The sequence below is a fragment of the Carassius gibelio genome, chromosome B5, assembly GCF_023724105.1.
Source record: "Carassius gibelio isolate Cgi1373 ecotype wild population from Czech Republic chromosome B5, carGib1.2-hapl.c, whole genome shotgun sequence".
In the NCBI taxonomy this organism is placed as follows: domain Eukaryota; kingdom Metazoa; phylum Chordata; class Actinopteri; order Cypriniformes; family Cyprinidae; genus Carassius; species Carassius gibelio.
The window spans coordinates 20,085,926-20,102,838 of NC_068400.1; the positions used below are offsets into that span (position 1 = coordinate 20,085,926).

The window sequence follows — 16,913 nt, forward strand, 5'->3', positions numbered from 1 at the left end:
GATGTAAATCATTAACATACATTTTTTTAATTGAATGAATGAAACATTTTTTTTTTCCGAGCACTGTCATTGCATTTTTAGAAGACATTTATTCATACTAATTTGACATTTCATTCTGTGGTTTAACTTTCCTTTTCAGAGTTGCAGATAATTTCAGAGGTTATGAAGAACAAAGGTCAACACTCTGAATATTGACTCATTATATTTTTTTGCCAATAAAAGCCTTCGTCACTGCCAAAACTTTTGCCCATGACTGTACACCCTAAGTCTAAAAATGCTTATAATAGCTGGATCTGCACCCGCGCCCTCATTCAAGCACACATAGACATGAAAGGTTTATTGACTCATGATTTTTGAGGAGGTACGTGGGAGGTTATGCTTGTTACGTGACATAGCTGTAACAGAAATGAGTCGAACCAGACAAATTAAAGAGTCTATCAAAGCTGTATGCATTGAAACACGAGAGCCGAATTCCTCAGGAAGTCATAAATCAGTTCTAGTGCCACAAGAACCAAGCAAGATGACCAACCAACCAACCAACTTGTTCACACAACAGCTTTCAACATTAACACCACTAGAACAATTATTTACAATTTCAATTCGAAGAAGAGATTGTCAAATTTGTTGTTCATAATTGAAATGCAACGCTGGACATCACATGGAAACCCATGAGAGTACTGCACAAGTCCCATTGACCCCCCCCCCCCCCACCTAGCAGAACCAGACTGAAATTCCTAAGGGGGGGAAGGGCTTTAAACCTCTGTCTTCACAGAAAAGTCCTTTGCCAGAGAATGGCAAAGAAACTTCTTTTGTACATATATATGGACCAGAATGAACTCAAAAAGACTTATAAATGAATCATTCCATTGCTTAACTCCATATTCATTTATGTGTAACCCACACATTTGACTATCATGTATAATCACTTATTGTGTATGTCTTTTGATAACTATAGGATACATAGTCATGTCTAGTATTGATATAATCGAATTTTCTTGCTTGATATTGTCCTGACAATCATTTATTTGTAAAATATATCATAATCGTGTTATAGGAATCATGTCCAAAATTAGACCCTGCCAGAGCAGGAACATTCGGACCACATGCTTGGTAAGATAAACATATGATTTATGATACCCCCCGAGCCAAGACAATATCTGATTGGTCAAGACAACATTTGAGGTGTGGCCAACAGGCCAGTTTAAATACCTAGGACATCGTAAAATCTTTGCTTTTAGTTCTAGCATTGCTTGTGCTATCAGTCATCCCAGTTTCTAGTCTCTAGCTATGCTTCGGCTAGCTTGTAGCATCTAGCCATGCGGTTAGTCATCATTGTTCTTTGAGCGCGGTTCCAGCGTGCCTGCCTGCTGCTACTATGCCACGATGAGAAGGAACACAACCTAGTCTCTCAAACTTTATTTCTTTTCTTTTCCGTTTGAGAGTTTCGTGTTCTGAGTTAAGTTTTGTAACGTCCGTTCAACTTCAACCAGTGCACACGACTCTGCACTTTCAGCCAACGCCCAACAACCACGGGCTTCCCAAGACGTCACTTCAGAGACTGAACTTCCAGCCAATCAACGACCTCGGGATAGCCCTTTCACCGAGGCTCCTTCTTCACAGGAGATGCAAGTAACTTTACCTCCAGACTGTGACCTTTACTGGTGTATCTAATATAATTTTAACCTCATTGAGGAACTCAATGCGAGCGCTAATTACGTGATTGATGGTTGTTCATGTTTATGCAATTTAACGTATTGCTGTGAACTTGGGATTCCTTATTTCCATTCTCTTAAACTCATCTTTCCCTAACTTTCGACCTTCCTGCAACTTGTGTGAATGTGTGTGCGCGTGCGTTTAAGTGTTAGATTAGTTTATATGTCTTAGATTTATCTAATAAAGCCTTATTCATATTGAAAAGAGAAGTATCTTGTGTTTTGTGCTTACAAGTTAATGTCTTAAACTGCCGATCTTGTTACTGTGCTAATTGATAGTGTTTTCACTATAGTTTGGATATTAGTATCCAGCGCAGATTTGATGTTCAACGGCTCGTTCAGTGAATCGCAGGGCGTCTCATTGATCAGCCGTGAAACAGTGATTCTGTTCAAATTCCCTTTAAAATCTTAAATGATTCCCTTTGAGCTAAATTGACCTGTTTCCCTTACACAGCAGTCACGATAGCACTGTGTAACTGATATAGGCTTTTGTTTATTTTTCCTTTTTATTCAAATCATTTCCAAACGTGCTATATATCAGGAAATATCTTGATTCTCAAATATGTGTAAGTAAATGCGATTCGCGCCTTTACAGATTATTTTATTTGAACAATTAATGGTGGGCCAAGTAGACTAATTAGGCTACGTTCACACTGCAGGGCTCAATGCTCAATTCAGATTTTTTTTTTTTTTAAATCATTTTTTTTTGCATGGCCGTTCACATTTCCAATTAAATTCGACCTTTTGTGATCGCCTGGAGACTTGGGTCTCTGCAGAGCAAAAGTGGGCGTTTATCACCATGTGGGTGTTTTGAAACTACTGGGTGTTTCTGAATCATGCAATCTAAATGACCCCCCTTACCCCACCCCTAAACCTAACGTCACTATTACATCAACCAATCAGGTATCATGGTGTAAAACACCTTGATCTCGTAACTCCCATTACTTTCCTGCAGAGACCTATACTTGAACTCCTGTGTGAACAAGTTGTGTTGCATGCTTAATATTTTTTGGTGATGCAGTTTGGTGACACCTTTTTTTTGTCTGCAATATTTAGCCTATTTTTCATTTCATTTTATTTTAACATAAGTAACATGCTATGAAGATTCATGACATAATAGCACAAGGTTCACACAAAACAGATTTTAGACATTTATTTTAAGCATGGTGTTTAATAAATTAGAACTTGATCATTTACTCACCCAGGAACCATATTAGTTATACACATGCATTTCTGCGTACATAATGGCTTCCAATTCAAAGAATTGATTTTTTTTTTCTCTTATATCATGTTAAACCTGACAAATAGAAACATTTTCACTGTTTGAAACACTGGCACAGGTTTCACTAAGGTGCAAATAATAATTTAATGGCAATTTATTTAAAAACGTGGCACAATGTTGCCAAATAAACATCACATTTACACACCACATTATGAAATTTAGTGACCATAATAATAATTGAAATCCAGTGCTAATGTGAAAGCATATTGACTATTTTGCATAAATGTGTCATGCAATCAACAAGACAACCAGTGCGCTTTATGAAACCAGTAGACTGACAAATCACAGGAAGAGGTAAAGAGGACTTCAAATGTCTGCAATAATCAATTCATATCAGGGCACATTTTTGGAATGTCCAACTCAACCAAAAAAGGACCTTTCCATGAATAAGGAAGGAATCAATGTTTTCAGAATCATTCTATTTAAGTGTTTCGCAGCAGCATTGAGTAGATCATCTTGGTGATCTGCAGAACTAAGGCGTGAAGCGAGTATTGCACCACGATGGACCCGAAGCCTTTGTAGAAGCCCATGGTGCCCTCCTCACGCCGAATAGCATTAATACAGTCCCTCATTCCTTCATACTGCGTGTTTATTGGCAACACTTCAAAACCCAGGTCAGTGTTGTCGATGATAGTGCGTGTTCCCTGGATATGCAGCCTGTGCAACACCGTTTCCAAAGGAAACAGCAGCACATCTGCGCACAGGCTAGCAGCAAAGCTGGCCATGAGCTCAGGGAAGTATGAATCCAGCATAGACTGGACCGCGTCCGTTTGCGAGTCAGGGGACGAGTGCTTTGGTGAGCCGTTGTTCCGACGCCGCAGCAGGTAAAGAACCAGCCGCTGCACGCTGGAACTGATAACATAGTGGAGGATACCGTGGAGAACCGTGGGGAACACCAGGTTCCAGAGGGGAAGGAGACGCTTGCTGTGAGGCACTCCCATCCCTATTACACGCCCAATACCCTCTTTCACACAATCCAGGATGCCGGGGTTGTCTCGGATTATTTCACTCTGGTGAGAGAACATGAAGACAAAGCAGAAAATTTACTTGGGCTGGGCGATAGAACAACAACAACAACAACAAATCTCAGTATTTTACAGCTTTTTGACTATCTCAGGATGTTTATTATTTTTTTTTTTATGCTGAAAATGATATATTTAATCTAAAAATGCATTTATGTATTCACCTAATTATTATTATTATTATTATTATTTTTGCTATGACAACCAACAGCCACTGTTGATTCAATTTAAGATTTTTTAAAATATATTTTAAAGTTAAATCTAAGAAAATGAAACACAGTTTTAAGTATATAATTTAATATGATATATGAATTATGTAACTATTTACACTTCTGTTCTAAAGTTTTGGGGTCAGTAGTATTTTTATTTTTAAAAGAAACTAATATTAAGCAAGAATGCATTAAATTGTGACAAAGTATTTATATTTCAAATAAACACTTTTTTTCTGCTGTTCTCTCTGTATTAATTCAACTCTCTATTAAACAATCTTGATTTGTTTTTTGTTTTTTTGCAAAATAATAATATTAAGATAATATTAAGCAGCACAAGGATCATATGACATTGAAAACGGGAATAAAGGCTTCTGATAATTCAGTTTGCCATAACAGGAATACATTTCATTATAGGTTTTAATAATATTTCAAAACATTTCTGTATTTACTATTTTATGAAATAACTGCAGTCTTTTTTTTTATATATATCTTATTGACTACATACTTTTGAATGGTGTTGATTTTACTGAACTATTATAAACATGCTCTTCTTGTACAAATATATCACAAGATCTCATTGACTAAAAATACATTAGCTTTTATAGACCAAAACTATAACTACCAAAATTAACCTGATTTTCAAATTTACAATCTCCTCTCCTTATACTTTAATATAAATGGTTGGTAATGTTCACAATAGTACAATTCCTACAGCAAATTCCAAACAGCTAAAGTAAAAATGAAAGCAAAGTCAATGCCATTATAAGACTTTACAACTGCAAGCAAATGCAAGCCCTGAGATTTTCCAGTACTCATCAAATGTAAAGCTACAAAATGATTTGCTCATTTACCACAAGATCTTATCAAACTGCATTTTCTAAAGCATTGAGTCTATTCATTGTATCTGACCAAGATCTTTTTCCAATATGTGTCATAAAGTCTTTATTCATTGTTGGAAAAATATCTTTGATGTCTAATTTTTAAAATGTATTATTTAAATGGTTATTAATTGATTTAAAAAAAATCATGTTTACAATCAAATTCTTGTTTTACAGTAAAATATTTAAACATCCTTAAAACAAGACACATAACCCTGAGACGCAAAACTTCAAAAAAAAAAAAAAAAAAAATTACGTTATATAGCTTCCACAGAATATATCTTGAATATAAGTGTATTTTATCTTGTTGTACTAGCAGATATTTCAATATTTAATATTTAATACTTAATTTTATTCCTCATTCTCACAAAGGCCAAGAATGTGGAAAAGAGTCTGTAATTTTTAAGAAAAAATAATAATTTACAGGCCAAAAATATCGCCAAAAAAAAGAGGTGTATGAAAATGCCTTACCTGTACAGTCTCAATGAGACTTGCTGAGTAAAACGGCATTGCAACCACATATGTCAAACTGGATTAAAAAAAAGAAAAGAAAAAAAAACACATCAAAGAGATGAGAAGATCGATCATTTAAATGTCAAGCCTATGGAATTCCCTTTCCGTATTCTTTATGGGACTTTGTTGTATAAATAGCAACCTGTATTTTAAGCTTAGTAAGAAGCTTTTTTAATAGATCCCAGATATAAGAGCAAGGTAAAATTATGACTCATAAAAGAATCAAGAGATAAACAACTTGCAGTTTATAGCATTTTCCAAACATAACCAAATATGCACGTAAATTTACTGTACTTATCTACAAAAAAAGCACTGTTAACTAAATTAGGCAAATGTCTTAACTTACCCTTTGAGTACTAAGTGTCCCACAACTTGTTTAGGGTTCCACTTGTGTGATAGCTCCCTGTGAATATACATGAAAATGTTGGACAGACATTATTTACTTCAATAATGGCAGAAAAACAAATAAATTCAAATCATGCAAACTGCATGCTGCCATCATTTATTAAAATTATAGATCTAAATATAGAGGTCATTCCTCCTATTATAAGGCTGTAAATCAAAATATTAATCTTCAAAGAGGGCCTTTTTAAAGGACACTTATCAGCGATTTCTTACATTGTATATTTTTTGTACCTTGGTAAAGGTGTGCATTCGCTAATGATGCCCTCTGTTCCCAGCGTGACCCCCTGTACCACAAAAGTGCTGCCCATTCCTTTCCATAAAGCCTTTGGACCCTGTGTGTGTGTGTGTGTGTGTGTGTGTGTGTGTGTGTGTGTATGTGAGAGAGAGAGAGAGAGGGAGAGAGAGAGGGAGAGAGAGGGAGATGCTTCAATGGACAAGTGACAAACAAAAATCAAATATAGTACATGTACAGATGCATCTAAATAAATTAGAACGTCATTGGAAAGGTTAATTTATTTCAGTAATTCAACTCAAATTGTGAAACTTGTGTATTAAATAAATTCAATGCACTCAGACTGAAGTAGTCAAAGACTTTGGTTCTTTTAATTGTGATGATTTTAGCTCCCATTTAACTAAAACCCATCTCAACAAATTAGAATATATTAATATGCTAATCAGCTAATCAACTCAAAACACCTGCAAAGGTTTCCTGAGCCTTCAAAAGCCTTCTCTCAGTTTGGTTAATAGGGTACACAATCATAGCCTGACTACGTCAGACTTCCTACTTCCGCTCAATTTAATTTCGCTTCTGTACTCAGTCTGATACAGCGGCAGAGCTTTCTGTTTGCCACCGGTCTGGAAACAGCCGGGCCAATCAACGAACAGAGGGCGGGCTGAGAGCCGTGACGTAGATGTGTACATTAACTTCGCATAATCTGCAAAAGTCGTTTACAGCCATGTTCACTCCGGTATTTCGCTCTTATAATCATGTGTTTACAACAGGTTTACAGTGGAAGTTCAATCATAGATTTGAGTTTGATGCATGATGTCTGTGCTTCGATGCGGCTGTACAGGCGCATAACATACATCATAACTAAACGTATCTAATTGGCTTACGGTAACCAATGATTTTAAACTTCAGACAAGTGTCACAAACATTCATTGCCAAAGAAGCTGGTTGTTCACAGAGTGCTGTATCCAAGCATGTTATATTCCTTCCAGTTGTTGTATTCCTCTTTTTAAGCCACTCCTGAACCACAGACAACGTTAGAGGTGTCTTACCTAAGGGCTAAGGAGAATAAGAACTGGACTGTTGTCAAGTGGTCCAAAGTCCTCTCTTCAGATGAGAGCAAGTTTTGTGTTTTATTTGTGAAAATACAAAGAGAAGCTCATAGCCCAAGTTGCTTGAATTCCAGTGTTGTGTTTCCACAGTCTGTGATGATTTGGGGTGCAATGTCATCTGCTGGTGTTGGTCCATTGTGTTTTTGAAAACCAAATCACTGCACCCGTTTACCAAGAAATTTTGGAGCACTTCATGCTTCCTTCTGCTCACCAGCTTTTTGAAGATGGTGATTTCATTTTCCAGCAGGATTTTGCATCAGCCCACACTGCCAAAATCACCAAAAGTTGGTTAAATGACCATGGTGTTGGTGTGCTTGACTGGCCAGTAAACTCACCAGACCTGATTCTCTATGGGGTATTGTCAAGAGGAAAATGAGAAACCAGACCAAAAAAATGCAGATAAGCTGAAGGTAAATGTCAAAGAAACCTGGGCTTCCATACCACCTCAGCAGTGAAACAAACTGATCACCTCCATGCCACACTGAACAGAGGCAGTAATTAAAGCAAAAGGATCCCCTACCAAGTAGAGCAACTAGAGGCCTGTATTAGACAAGAATGGGACAACATTCCTATTCCTAATCTTGATCAACTTTCTCCCCAGTCCCCAGATTGATTGCAGACTGTTATAAGAAGAAGAGGGGGTGCCACACAGTGGTAAACATGGCCTTGTCCCAAATTTTTTGAGATGTGTTGATGCCATGAAATTTTAAATCAATTTATTTTTCCCTTAAAATTATACATTTTCTCAGTTTAAACATTTGATATGCCATCTCTGAAATTTGAAGCTTCCACATCATTGCATTCTGTTTTTATTCACAATTTGTACAGTGTCACAGCTTTTTTGGAATAGGGTTTGTATTAGGTCTAGGAATCCGTGGCAATGAGCTTTTTTCATTGTAAAGCAGACACAATTAAGTATTTCTGGTGGTTGTGGAGTCACTTATCAATATTTGTGGTAAAACTGCTGCCTAAAACAGCTCACATTTTTATTCCCTCGATGTCAGATTTTTTTATTTGGTTTCTATGTGATTTTGTTTTATTCAATACTCTACCATCTGTAATTCCTAAGTAACTTTTAATAGGTTAATTCAGTCAGAACGCATTTTTCATTCCACTGCTGTAGGGGAGAGCAGGGGCGAAAGTAAGAATTTTTCAGAAAAACAATTTTAAAAGATAATGTTGTAGACAGAGATATATTTCTGCTGTGGCCAGTAACTCAGAAGTGTGGTCTATCAATACCAGGTGGTATTTTGTAAAAATTTAGAAAGACTTCAGTACAATTTCACTTTGAACATAAAATGCACATTGTTACTTTCGACCCCATCGGTTGGGACGAAAGTAACAACAATATAAGCTAGATTTTTTTTCTGTTACTCTTATTTTTAAGTATACCTGATTGTGACCTTGTGAATATGTAACTGCAAACATATTCTGTCCTTTATCTTTGCAAAAAAAAAAAAAAAAATTAAATTACATTTTCATATCTTCATTTTAAATTTAAGTTTCATCAGATGTCTCAAAACCTGACTGTATTTTTTTTTACAGTTGCAATCAAATTTACTCAAACCCCCAGAGACTGTTGTACTTTACAAATACAAGCTTTTCTGAAGATCCAGGATAAAATAAAAATTGCATCTATAACAGTTCACTGGCATATTAAAAGTGATATTGTATATAATGTAATAGTTTTCAACATTGCTGTTTTTAAATCACTTATTTGCATGGTGGGGAATAAAACAGTCTCAAAACACAATTAAGCTTTTAGAAACTCTATTAAAAACAGAATTAGCTAGAGCCATTACACATACAGTTAGCACATGCATGTGTTGAAGTTGAGTAGCAAAAATGTCAACAGAGATCTCACAAAATCTAAAGAGAATAAATATCATAGTACTTTAAAAAGGCTAAGGCTATACGAAGATTTCCAAGACATTGAAAGTTCCTAGAGACACAGCTCTCAGCCTTATTCCTTAGCTTAAAGTGTGTTTTACCAGAAAATCTTTAAGGTTGTGGAAGAAAAAGCACAATATCATGAAACGTTTAATCAGAGCAACTGAGAAAAATCTGCAATGTTAAGCCAAAGACTTGCAAGATGACCCGATGAAAGGAGGGAAACCATTTCAAAGCAGTGTGTAAGATGATCACTAGACAAGTATTGCCTTTATGTTGAGACATCTTGTAGAATACCACTCTTGATCAAGAAGAACAAAGGACAACTTGAACTTGATAAAAATCATTTGTGTAGACTTGTGGAGCTCTGGAGGAATGTTATATGGAGTGATGTGAACAAACTGGAACTTTTTGGACCCATGGATCAGCGGTATGTCTGCTGCAAAAAAGGCAAAGCTCATAAGCAGAAGAACACCATCTCCATCCTCAACCTTGGAGGTGGATCAGTCCTGTTATGGGGTTTCTTTACTGTAGAAGGAAGTGGAAATCATGACTGTATGAAGGACATCATGGATTCTTTAAAGTGTCAGGCCATTTTGACAAGAATTGTGATGCCTTTGGTGCAAAAACTGAAGCTGATGATCAATGGACTTTCCTGCAGGCCAGTCGTACACATCCAAATCTACTTCTGCTTGGTTTAGGGATCAGTCATAGAATGTACTTGAGTGATCTGTTCAGTCTCCAGGCTTAATTCTCATTGCAAATATCTGGTTGAATTTGAAGAAAGCAGTGGAAATGTGAAAACCAAAGATTATCAGTGATCTGGAAGCTTTTTCAGGCGAGGAATGGGCCAAAACTATAGTAGAGAGGTGACAGAAGCTTCTAAACACTTACAGACAGCGTTTATTGGTGATTTTAAAGAATAAAAGATTCTGCACAAAGGGGGTTGAATAATTTTAAACATGAATGTTTCGAATTTTATCATGATTCATCAATGTTCCATTCTCAGAATCACTCAAAAGTGTATTAACAAACTTTCTCTAATACTTTACTGATGCCTTTGTTAAATTGATTTCATAAAATGTTATCCTCCATAGCAAATTGTCTTGCAAGTCAAGGGGGTTGAATAATTTTGATCGCAACTGTATTGTCAATTTCAATGTATTGTTTAAAAAATATATATTTCAACAGAATGTACAATATAAAAATTTAATTACATTAGCATAATAATAAAAAAACTCTAAACATAATGTAACAGTAGGCCTATTTATGTTTCCATCCAGTTTTTATGCATGAATTTAAAATGAGCATTGAAAAATCTGGAAACACTGCAAATTCATAGGTGGAGGCTTAAAGGCTAAGATATGGCTAAAACCTAAATATAAATGTGACCCAGAGAGAGATGTTCCTCTATGTCCAGAAACACCCTCTCAAAAACATCTGGATAAAACCAGACCTCTTGTCTGTCTTTCTGACCCTCACTAAGACATATTCTTTTGGTATAATATGACATAAAAATCTGTAAGAAATGATGCAAGACACAGAAATTCACAGTATAGCATGCACCGGAACAAAATAAACACTTTGTCACTGTAGCGGGACAAAAGTAACAACTGTTACTTTCATTCCGACAGGAACTCCTGAAATTTAAAATCGATTGAATTTTATACTGAAAAAATCTGAAAATGCTAACTTTAGGATGTATTAAAGCACTAAATAACCTGTAGATTGATCATTACCGTGACACATGAAACAAGAAAAACAACACTACAAATTTGAAAAAATGACCGCTTCTATAATTTACTTTTTGTACTCAAAAACAGTTTTACGGACCTAACTTCGGGAAACGATGAGAATGTTTCTCAGCTCTGTCAAAGATTTCATGCTCAATATGCTGTCATAGCTGGGAATAGAAATACAAAAAGAGGCTCGGAGAAAATCGATTTGTTCCTTTCGTCCCACGTTACTTTCGACCCCGCTCTCCCCTACTTTTCCATTGTATTTCAATGTAAATGCGCTTCCCACGTCTGGTGCGCTCTCATCTCAGGGCTTTAGCAGGTTCTCACACATAATAGCCTACAGTAATATCGGTCCGACAAATGCGTCAATGGGCCACAAAAGGAAAAAAAATTTTGTATATTTTTACTCTGTGCTATGTCATCGCCCACTTTCGTCACCTCAGCCGCCCTCTCATCAGTGCTGAACACGGCTCTGTGGCTTGCCTGTCAGGCACTTTTACAGATACATGCGTGTGCATCCTCGGCGCAAAAAAAACGTACATCCTTATGTGTAAATGTCCCACGTTCCCGCAAGCCTTTCCATTTTTGCAAAAAAAGCCCACTGTGACAGTCTTCGTTAAGTTTAACTCTTTACTGAAAGAGCGTTGGCGTTAAACAGACAGAAATCAGTAGAGAGGGAGACAGTATTCAGCGCAAAAACATTCATTGTGCTGGAATATATGCTGTTTAAAATGTATATTTTGGTTTAGAAGTCAACGTGTAGTTCGAGTAATTTATGAGAGTAGGAACAGTGAAGGGACAGCAGCGTGTAATTGTCTGAATAAAAATAGGCTATCAGACGCTTTAACAGGATTAAAAGGAGACTGATCAAAGTGCACGCGATGCATGTTCCTGCAGAGCATTACTGTGATTTTATTTGTCTTAATTATTTTTTAGCTTTCTGTATTGGTTAGACCTCCAATATGCATATGATTTTTAGTAACAGTGTGAAGCTATTTTTAATGCTATAATTAATGCTGTTATCTTAAAAAAAAAAAAAAGTCAAGTACTTTTTTTTTTTACTCACATACCAAAGTAGTCAAAAGTACATAAACAATGTCAGCAAGCATGTGAGCTGTTATCAAAGGCAAAGGAGGCAATTTTTGTTATTATGTGAAATACTATTTAGTTGTTTCAGTTTGTTATTTGTCCAAAAGTTACAATGACATTGTTAGAAATTTTTTTTTTTTTGACAGATTACTCAAATATTTGTGTTTTGTCTTATGACTGGTGGTCTGATAAATTAAGCACTTTATGTTTTAAGGACATTGGGCTTTTTTTTTTTTTTTTTTGACTTTGTGTTTTTGTCAGTAAAATTAAAATAAAAAAATAGTGGTTTTAATCCGATTCATCTGAAAAATAATTGGTCAACTAATCGATTATCAAAATAATCTTTAGTTGCAGCCCTATTTGAAAGGATACTATGGCAAAGTTATCACTTTCCTTATTCAAAATTTTCATGAGTATATGATTGACCTTGAAGAATTGATGTCATACACTTGGAAAATTATGAGCTTTATCACGCTCATAGACACTAGGGGTGTGATAATACACTTAGCTCACAAGGTGAGACAAAATGCAGATCCTTGGTTCACTAGAAGACAATGATTATGTTTACATGAACCTCAGTAATCTAATTATTTACCTTATTCTAAATAAGACAATATTATGTTTATGGTGTTTACGTGAGTTACTTTTAGAATATTCCTTTCATGTTCCCATTTTACATGTTATATATAGTACATAGTTTGATAAATGGTACACGTCATTACGCCCCCACGTGACGCCATCCAACGTCCTATCCAGAATTCCACATATAAACATATTTGGTGTTTCATTTTTAATTTTATGAAAGCTTCAAGTGCAGTTAATTATTTGTATGTGCATACAGACGACGGCGGTTGTTGAAGCTCTTTTATTTGTCGTCAAACGTTTGAGCACTACTGTGTATTTTGTCACATGTGGCAAAGTCCTACACAACAGTAATGTGATGAAGGTGTTTACATGTCTATTCTGCACTTCAGTATAGCCATGGTCTGATTACCGGTTTCAAGGTATACCTGCGATTTGAAAATTTTAAGTTTCAAAACCACTTATATTTTCTGTTCCTGCTGTATGCGCTGTTTTTCATGTCTCCTTAAAGACTGAAAGTGTAGGAATCCTTCAGGTTGAGTGCAGTGTAGAGTAACATGACCCTCCTCCTGTTGGTGCGAGCGAGCGGTCAGTCACCTGTGTGCAGGATGGCTGAACTTAATGAGCTGCCACTGGAACTTACACGATTGGCAACCGGACGTTTTTTGTCTTATTGCGACTCGTTTTTCTTCTGGAGTTGTACAAACTGCGTTGCAATGCAATCATTTTCCAAAATGTAATTTATGTGAAAACATGAAGTCTGTAAAATAAACGCCTGTTAAAACATGCCAGAGATGCTGAAAATGAATGCAGAGAAAAACAGGGTAGCAGGCAGATCACTCACTGTTCATGATGCAAGAACTATTGCAAGAAAAATCCTCAAATATTATGAATGTGTTTCTTAGGGGAACTAACGGTCTTTAGAAAAATTTACATGCCATTTTCTTTTCATCTCATATTAGCAGCGCAGCTTTGCTTATAGTGGTAACCAAGGAAATGCTGTATCTGGTATTCCAGAAGTACCCCCTGCTGTCAAGAGAGTGAATATGCATCTCATTCAGAGATTTTGCTGTTGCAACCATATTTAACATATTACAATATATAAACACCCAAAACCAAATTAAACACAATCATAGTCAATTTATCAACAGTGGATCAGTGAGTCTGTAGAATGTACAAAAGCACTGAATTTTGATTTTAAATGTACAGTGTTTTCATTTATAAAATTAAATTATAGCTTTTTGAGGTTTAATAATTATATTAGGCTCTATCAAGATACCTGTTCTGTACTGTTCAAACGTGTTCATCTTCGGAACAGGTTAAATTAACCATTTAAACTTAAATGGACAAGTGTAGAGGTCCTAGCACTGAACCTTAAGGTACCCCATGGCCTTGCATTTGAACAGTTTTTTTTTAAAAAGATGTCATTTCTGAGCAGCAGCAAAGCAAACATTTCTGACATGTAATACCTGAGTTTTGGTGACATTGTACATAACGCTGATGGCAGTCAGTGGGGACAAGTGATAACACCTGGCATGGTAGTTCACCTGAAACACACAGTTCATTTTAAATTATCCATCATTTTTCAACACTATGGAATGAAAAATTAGTATGTTTCAGAAGCACATAAGTATTTATGATATAAGCATCTAAAATTTATGATAGACAGAGCTAGTAGGATTTATGTACTAGTTGTTCTACCTACCTGACACTGACGTCGAAACACAATGCAGGGATGTGCCAGGACATTTTCTGTGAAGAGGCTAATTCAAACCATGCAAAAATTATTATGAGTTTAGTAACATTATTTTGCAAATCTTAATATAATTGTACTTTCAACAGTACTTTAAGCAGTAATTACTCGGGTTTCATTACCTTGCAAGACCTATCCCAAACCCAGCAAATCTGTTCAGCTGTTCTGAAAGACATAACCAAGAGGAATCATTTGGGGTGGTGGTGGTGGGGGGGTGGGGGAGGTGTTCTGTACATTTAATTTTTTTTTATTTTAAAGGTCACTGGATGAATCATGTATTTGCTTTCACCCAGTTCAAGTAAATAACTTACTTAAATAACATAAATTTTTATGAGTGCCAGCTGCATCAGAAAAGTTCATGACCATTTTATCAACAGGGTCCTTTCACTGTCCTGTAATGTTGACTTGAAAAATGGTATTTGTATATTTATGTTAAATAATTCTAAATAACTTGTCTTAAAAGGAACATTCCAATTATTATTATTAAGCTTTTTTTTTTAAAAAAATAGGCTCATTTTCCAACTGCCCTATAGTTAAACCATTGAGTTTTACCATTTTCAAATCCATTCAGCCGCTATCTTGGTCTGGCGGTAGCACTTTTAGCTTAGCTTAGCTTAGCATAGATCATTGAATCTGATTAGACCATTAGCATCTCACTCAAAAATAACCAAAGAGTTTCTATATATATATTTTTTTTCCTATTTAAAACCTGACTCTTCTGTAGATACATTGTGTATGAAGACCTACAGAAAATAGGTAGACATGGCTAGGAACTATACTCTCATTCCTGTGTAATAATCAAGGAACTTTGCTGCAGTACCATGGGTGCAGCAGGTGCAATGATAATACGCAGCGCCTAGAAAAAGGCTTATTGGAAGTTGCCTAGCTGGGACTATATTCAAGTCCACTTCAATGGCTATCCCATGCTTAGGGAGTAGGGAGCAGTGAACACAGTGTCGGGATCCTGTCAATCAGACTGGTTCGAAAGACAGTCGAGGTTTGTACCAAATCTCTGTGATCATGTAACCAATGATGTTTGAGGCTTCATATGTCATCACGATGTAACACCTGAAGCGAGGTGACTGATTTGAATCCTTGGTGCAGCTTCATTCCTTATAAAGATACGCAAAAAGCTTGGTGTTTCCTCCCTGCTTCATAGGAACGTTCATGTATGGAAAATGATTCTCAGAATGAAGACACAGCTGCTATGAATGTTGTTTTTGTGTTATGAATCAACAAGATGTGTGAATAATTTTAAAGTGGCTGCTATAATTGCAGCTGAGCACTAGATGTCAAAGGTACTGCCTGTCTGTGAGGCGTTGAAGCTTTGAATCTTTTTTGTTACAATCAGGAAAAAGACTCAAAAGCTCCACAAAGCTTTATCTGCCCATCTCTAGTGAAGTGCCAAACTAAACAATAATACCAAAATCAAGTATGATAAATATAAAATACCAAACGTTTTACTGTATATAAAGTCTATGCCTTGGTGATTTAGTTGGATGCCATGCTACTTGTCTTTAAAATCTAAAATGTATACTATAGTACATTTATAAACTTACTATACTTAGCTATAGCTGTTCCAGGAAAAAAAAAACATGCTGTTATAGTTTATGATTCTAATAAAACGACCTCATTTTACTCCCAAAATGCACAAACGTTTTGCGAAGCAGTTCAACTGAATCATTAAAACGATTCACAAGAGTGATCCTTTATTCGATTCTTTTTATCGAGCTTCATCAGCAGAAGGAGGGCGAAGGAGCGAGTTTGAGACAACACACCCATTCTTCACTGTAAGCAAGACTGCAGGGGCTGGTCATGTCCAATATAAAGCTCGTGACAGAAAATATCGGCGTGAGATACTGCTGTTTTTGGTTATTCGTGTAATGCTCCCTTCATTATTAACATCTCAATTCATGCATACTGATCATAAACTGTACTCATTGTTACCGGACGGTGGAGCCGCTGATTGGGCTTCGTCTGCTGCTCCAGGTGGGGCAGGTGCCGTCTCAAATTGGGGCGTGCCATCGCCAAAATGCAGGTTTCTGCTGCCAGGTATATCTGGAGGTGTGGTGACCCAATGCTGGAGGTCAGAGCTAGATGAATTATTGAATGACCTGCCCGAATAGCCCCCGCTGAATGACGGATCCTCTCTGCCCCTGTAACCCAAACCCTCGAAGCTGTCCGGCCGACGAGAAGTCATGCTGGGAATCGCTTCGGAAACTACACTGAAATTACAATATATCTCAGTCTGACTTCTTACGATTTATGATCTACGAGATGTGATACAATTTCATTGAAAACGTAAATAATCGAAAAACGCGAGAATTAATTTCTGGTTGACCGAGGCTGCTAGCAAGGATAGTTAGTGCTTTAGCAAAACAACCCAGCACCGCCTGAGAGGTTGACAGTTTACTTCCGGTTTGAATGCGGCCTTATGGGTTATGTAGTTTATTAAATTATTTATTAAGAACGAATAGCAAACAGTGCAATGCAAA

The 16,913-nt window shown here is 36.3% G+C and overlaps 1 protein-coding gene across 1 annotated transcript; it reads right to left on the minus strand.

The window, feature by feature from the left end:
* Positions 1-2,850: 2,850 nt before the first annotated feature.
* LOC127958443 (mitochondrial outer membrane protein SLC25A46) lies at positions 2,851-16,832 on the minus strand. Its single transcript, XM_052557313.1, has 8 exons — positions 16,366-16,832; positions 14,541-14,583; positions 14,371-14,428; positions 14,135-14,212; positions 6,256-6,356; positions 5,966-6,022; positions 5,578-5,635; positions 2,851-4,004 (listed from the first exon to the last, which is right to left on the minus strand). Exons 1-8 carry the CDS (start codon positions 16,616-16,618, stop codon positions 3,417-3,419), a joined length of 1,236 nt encoding a protein of 411 aa, XP_052413273.1. The 5' UTR covers positions 16,619-16,832; the 3' UTR covers positions 2,851-3,416.
* Between the last annotated feature and the right edge of the window lie 81 nt (positions 16,833-16,913).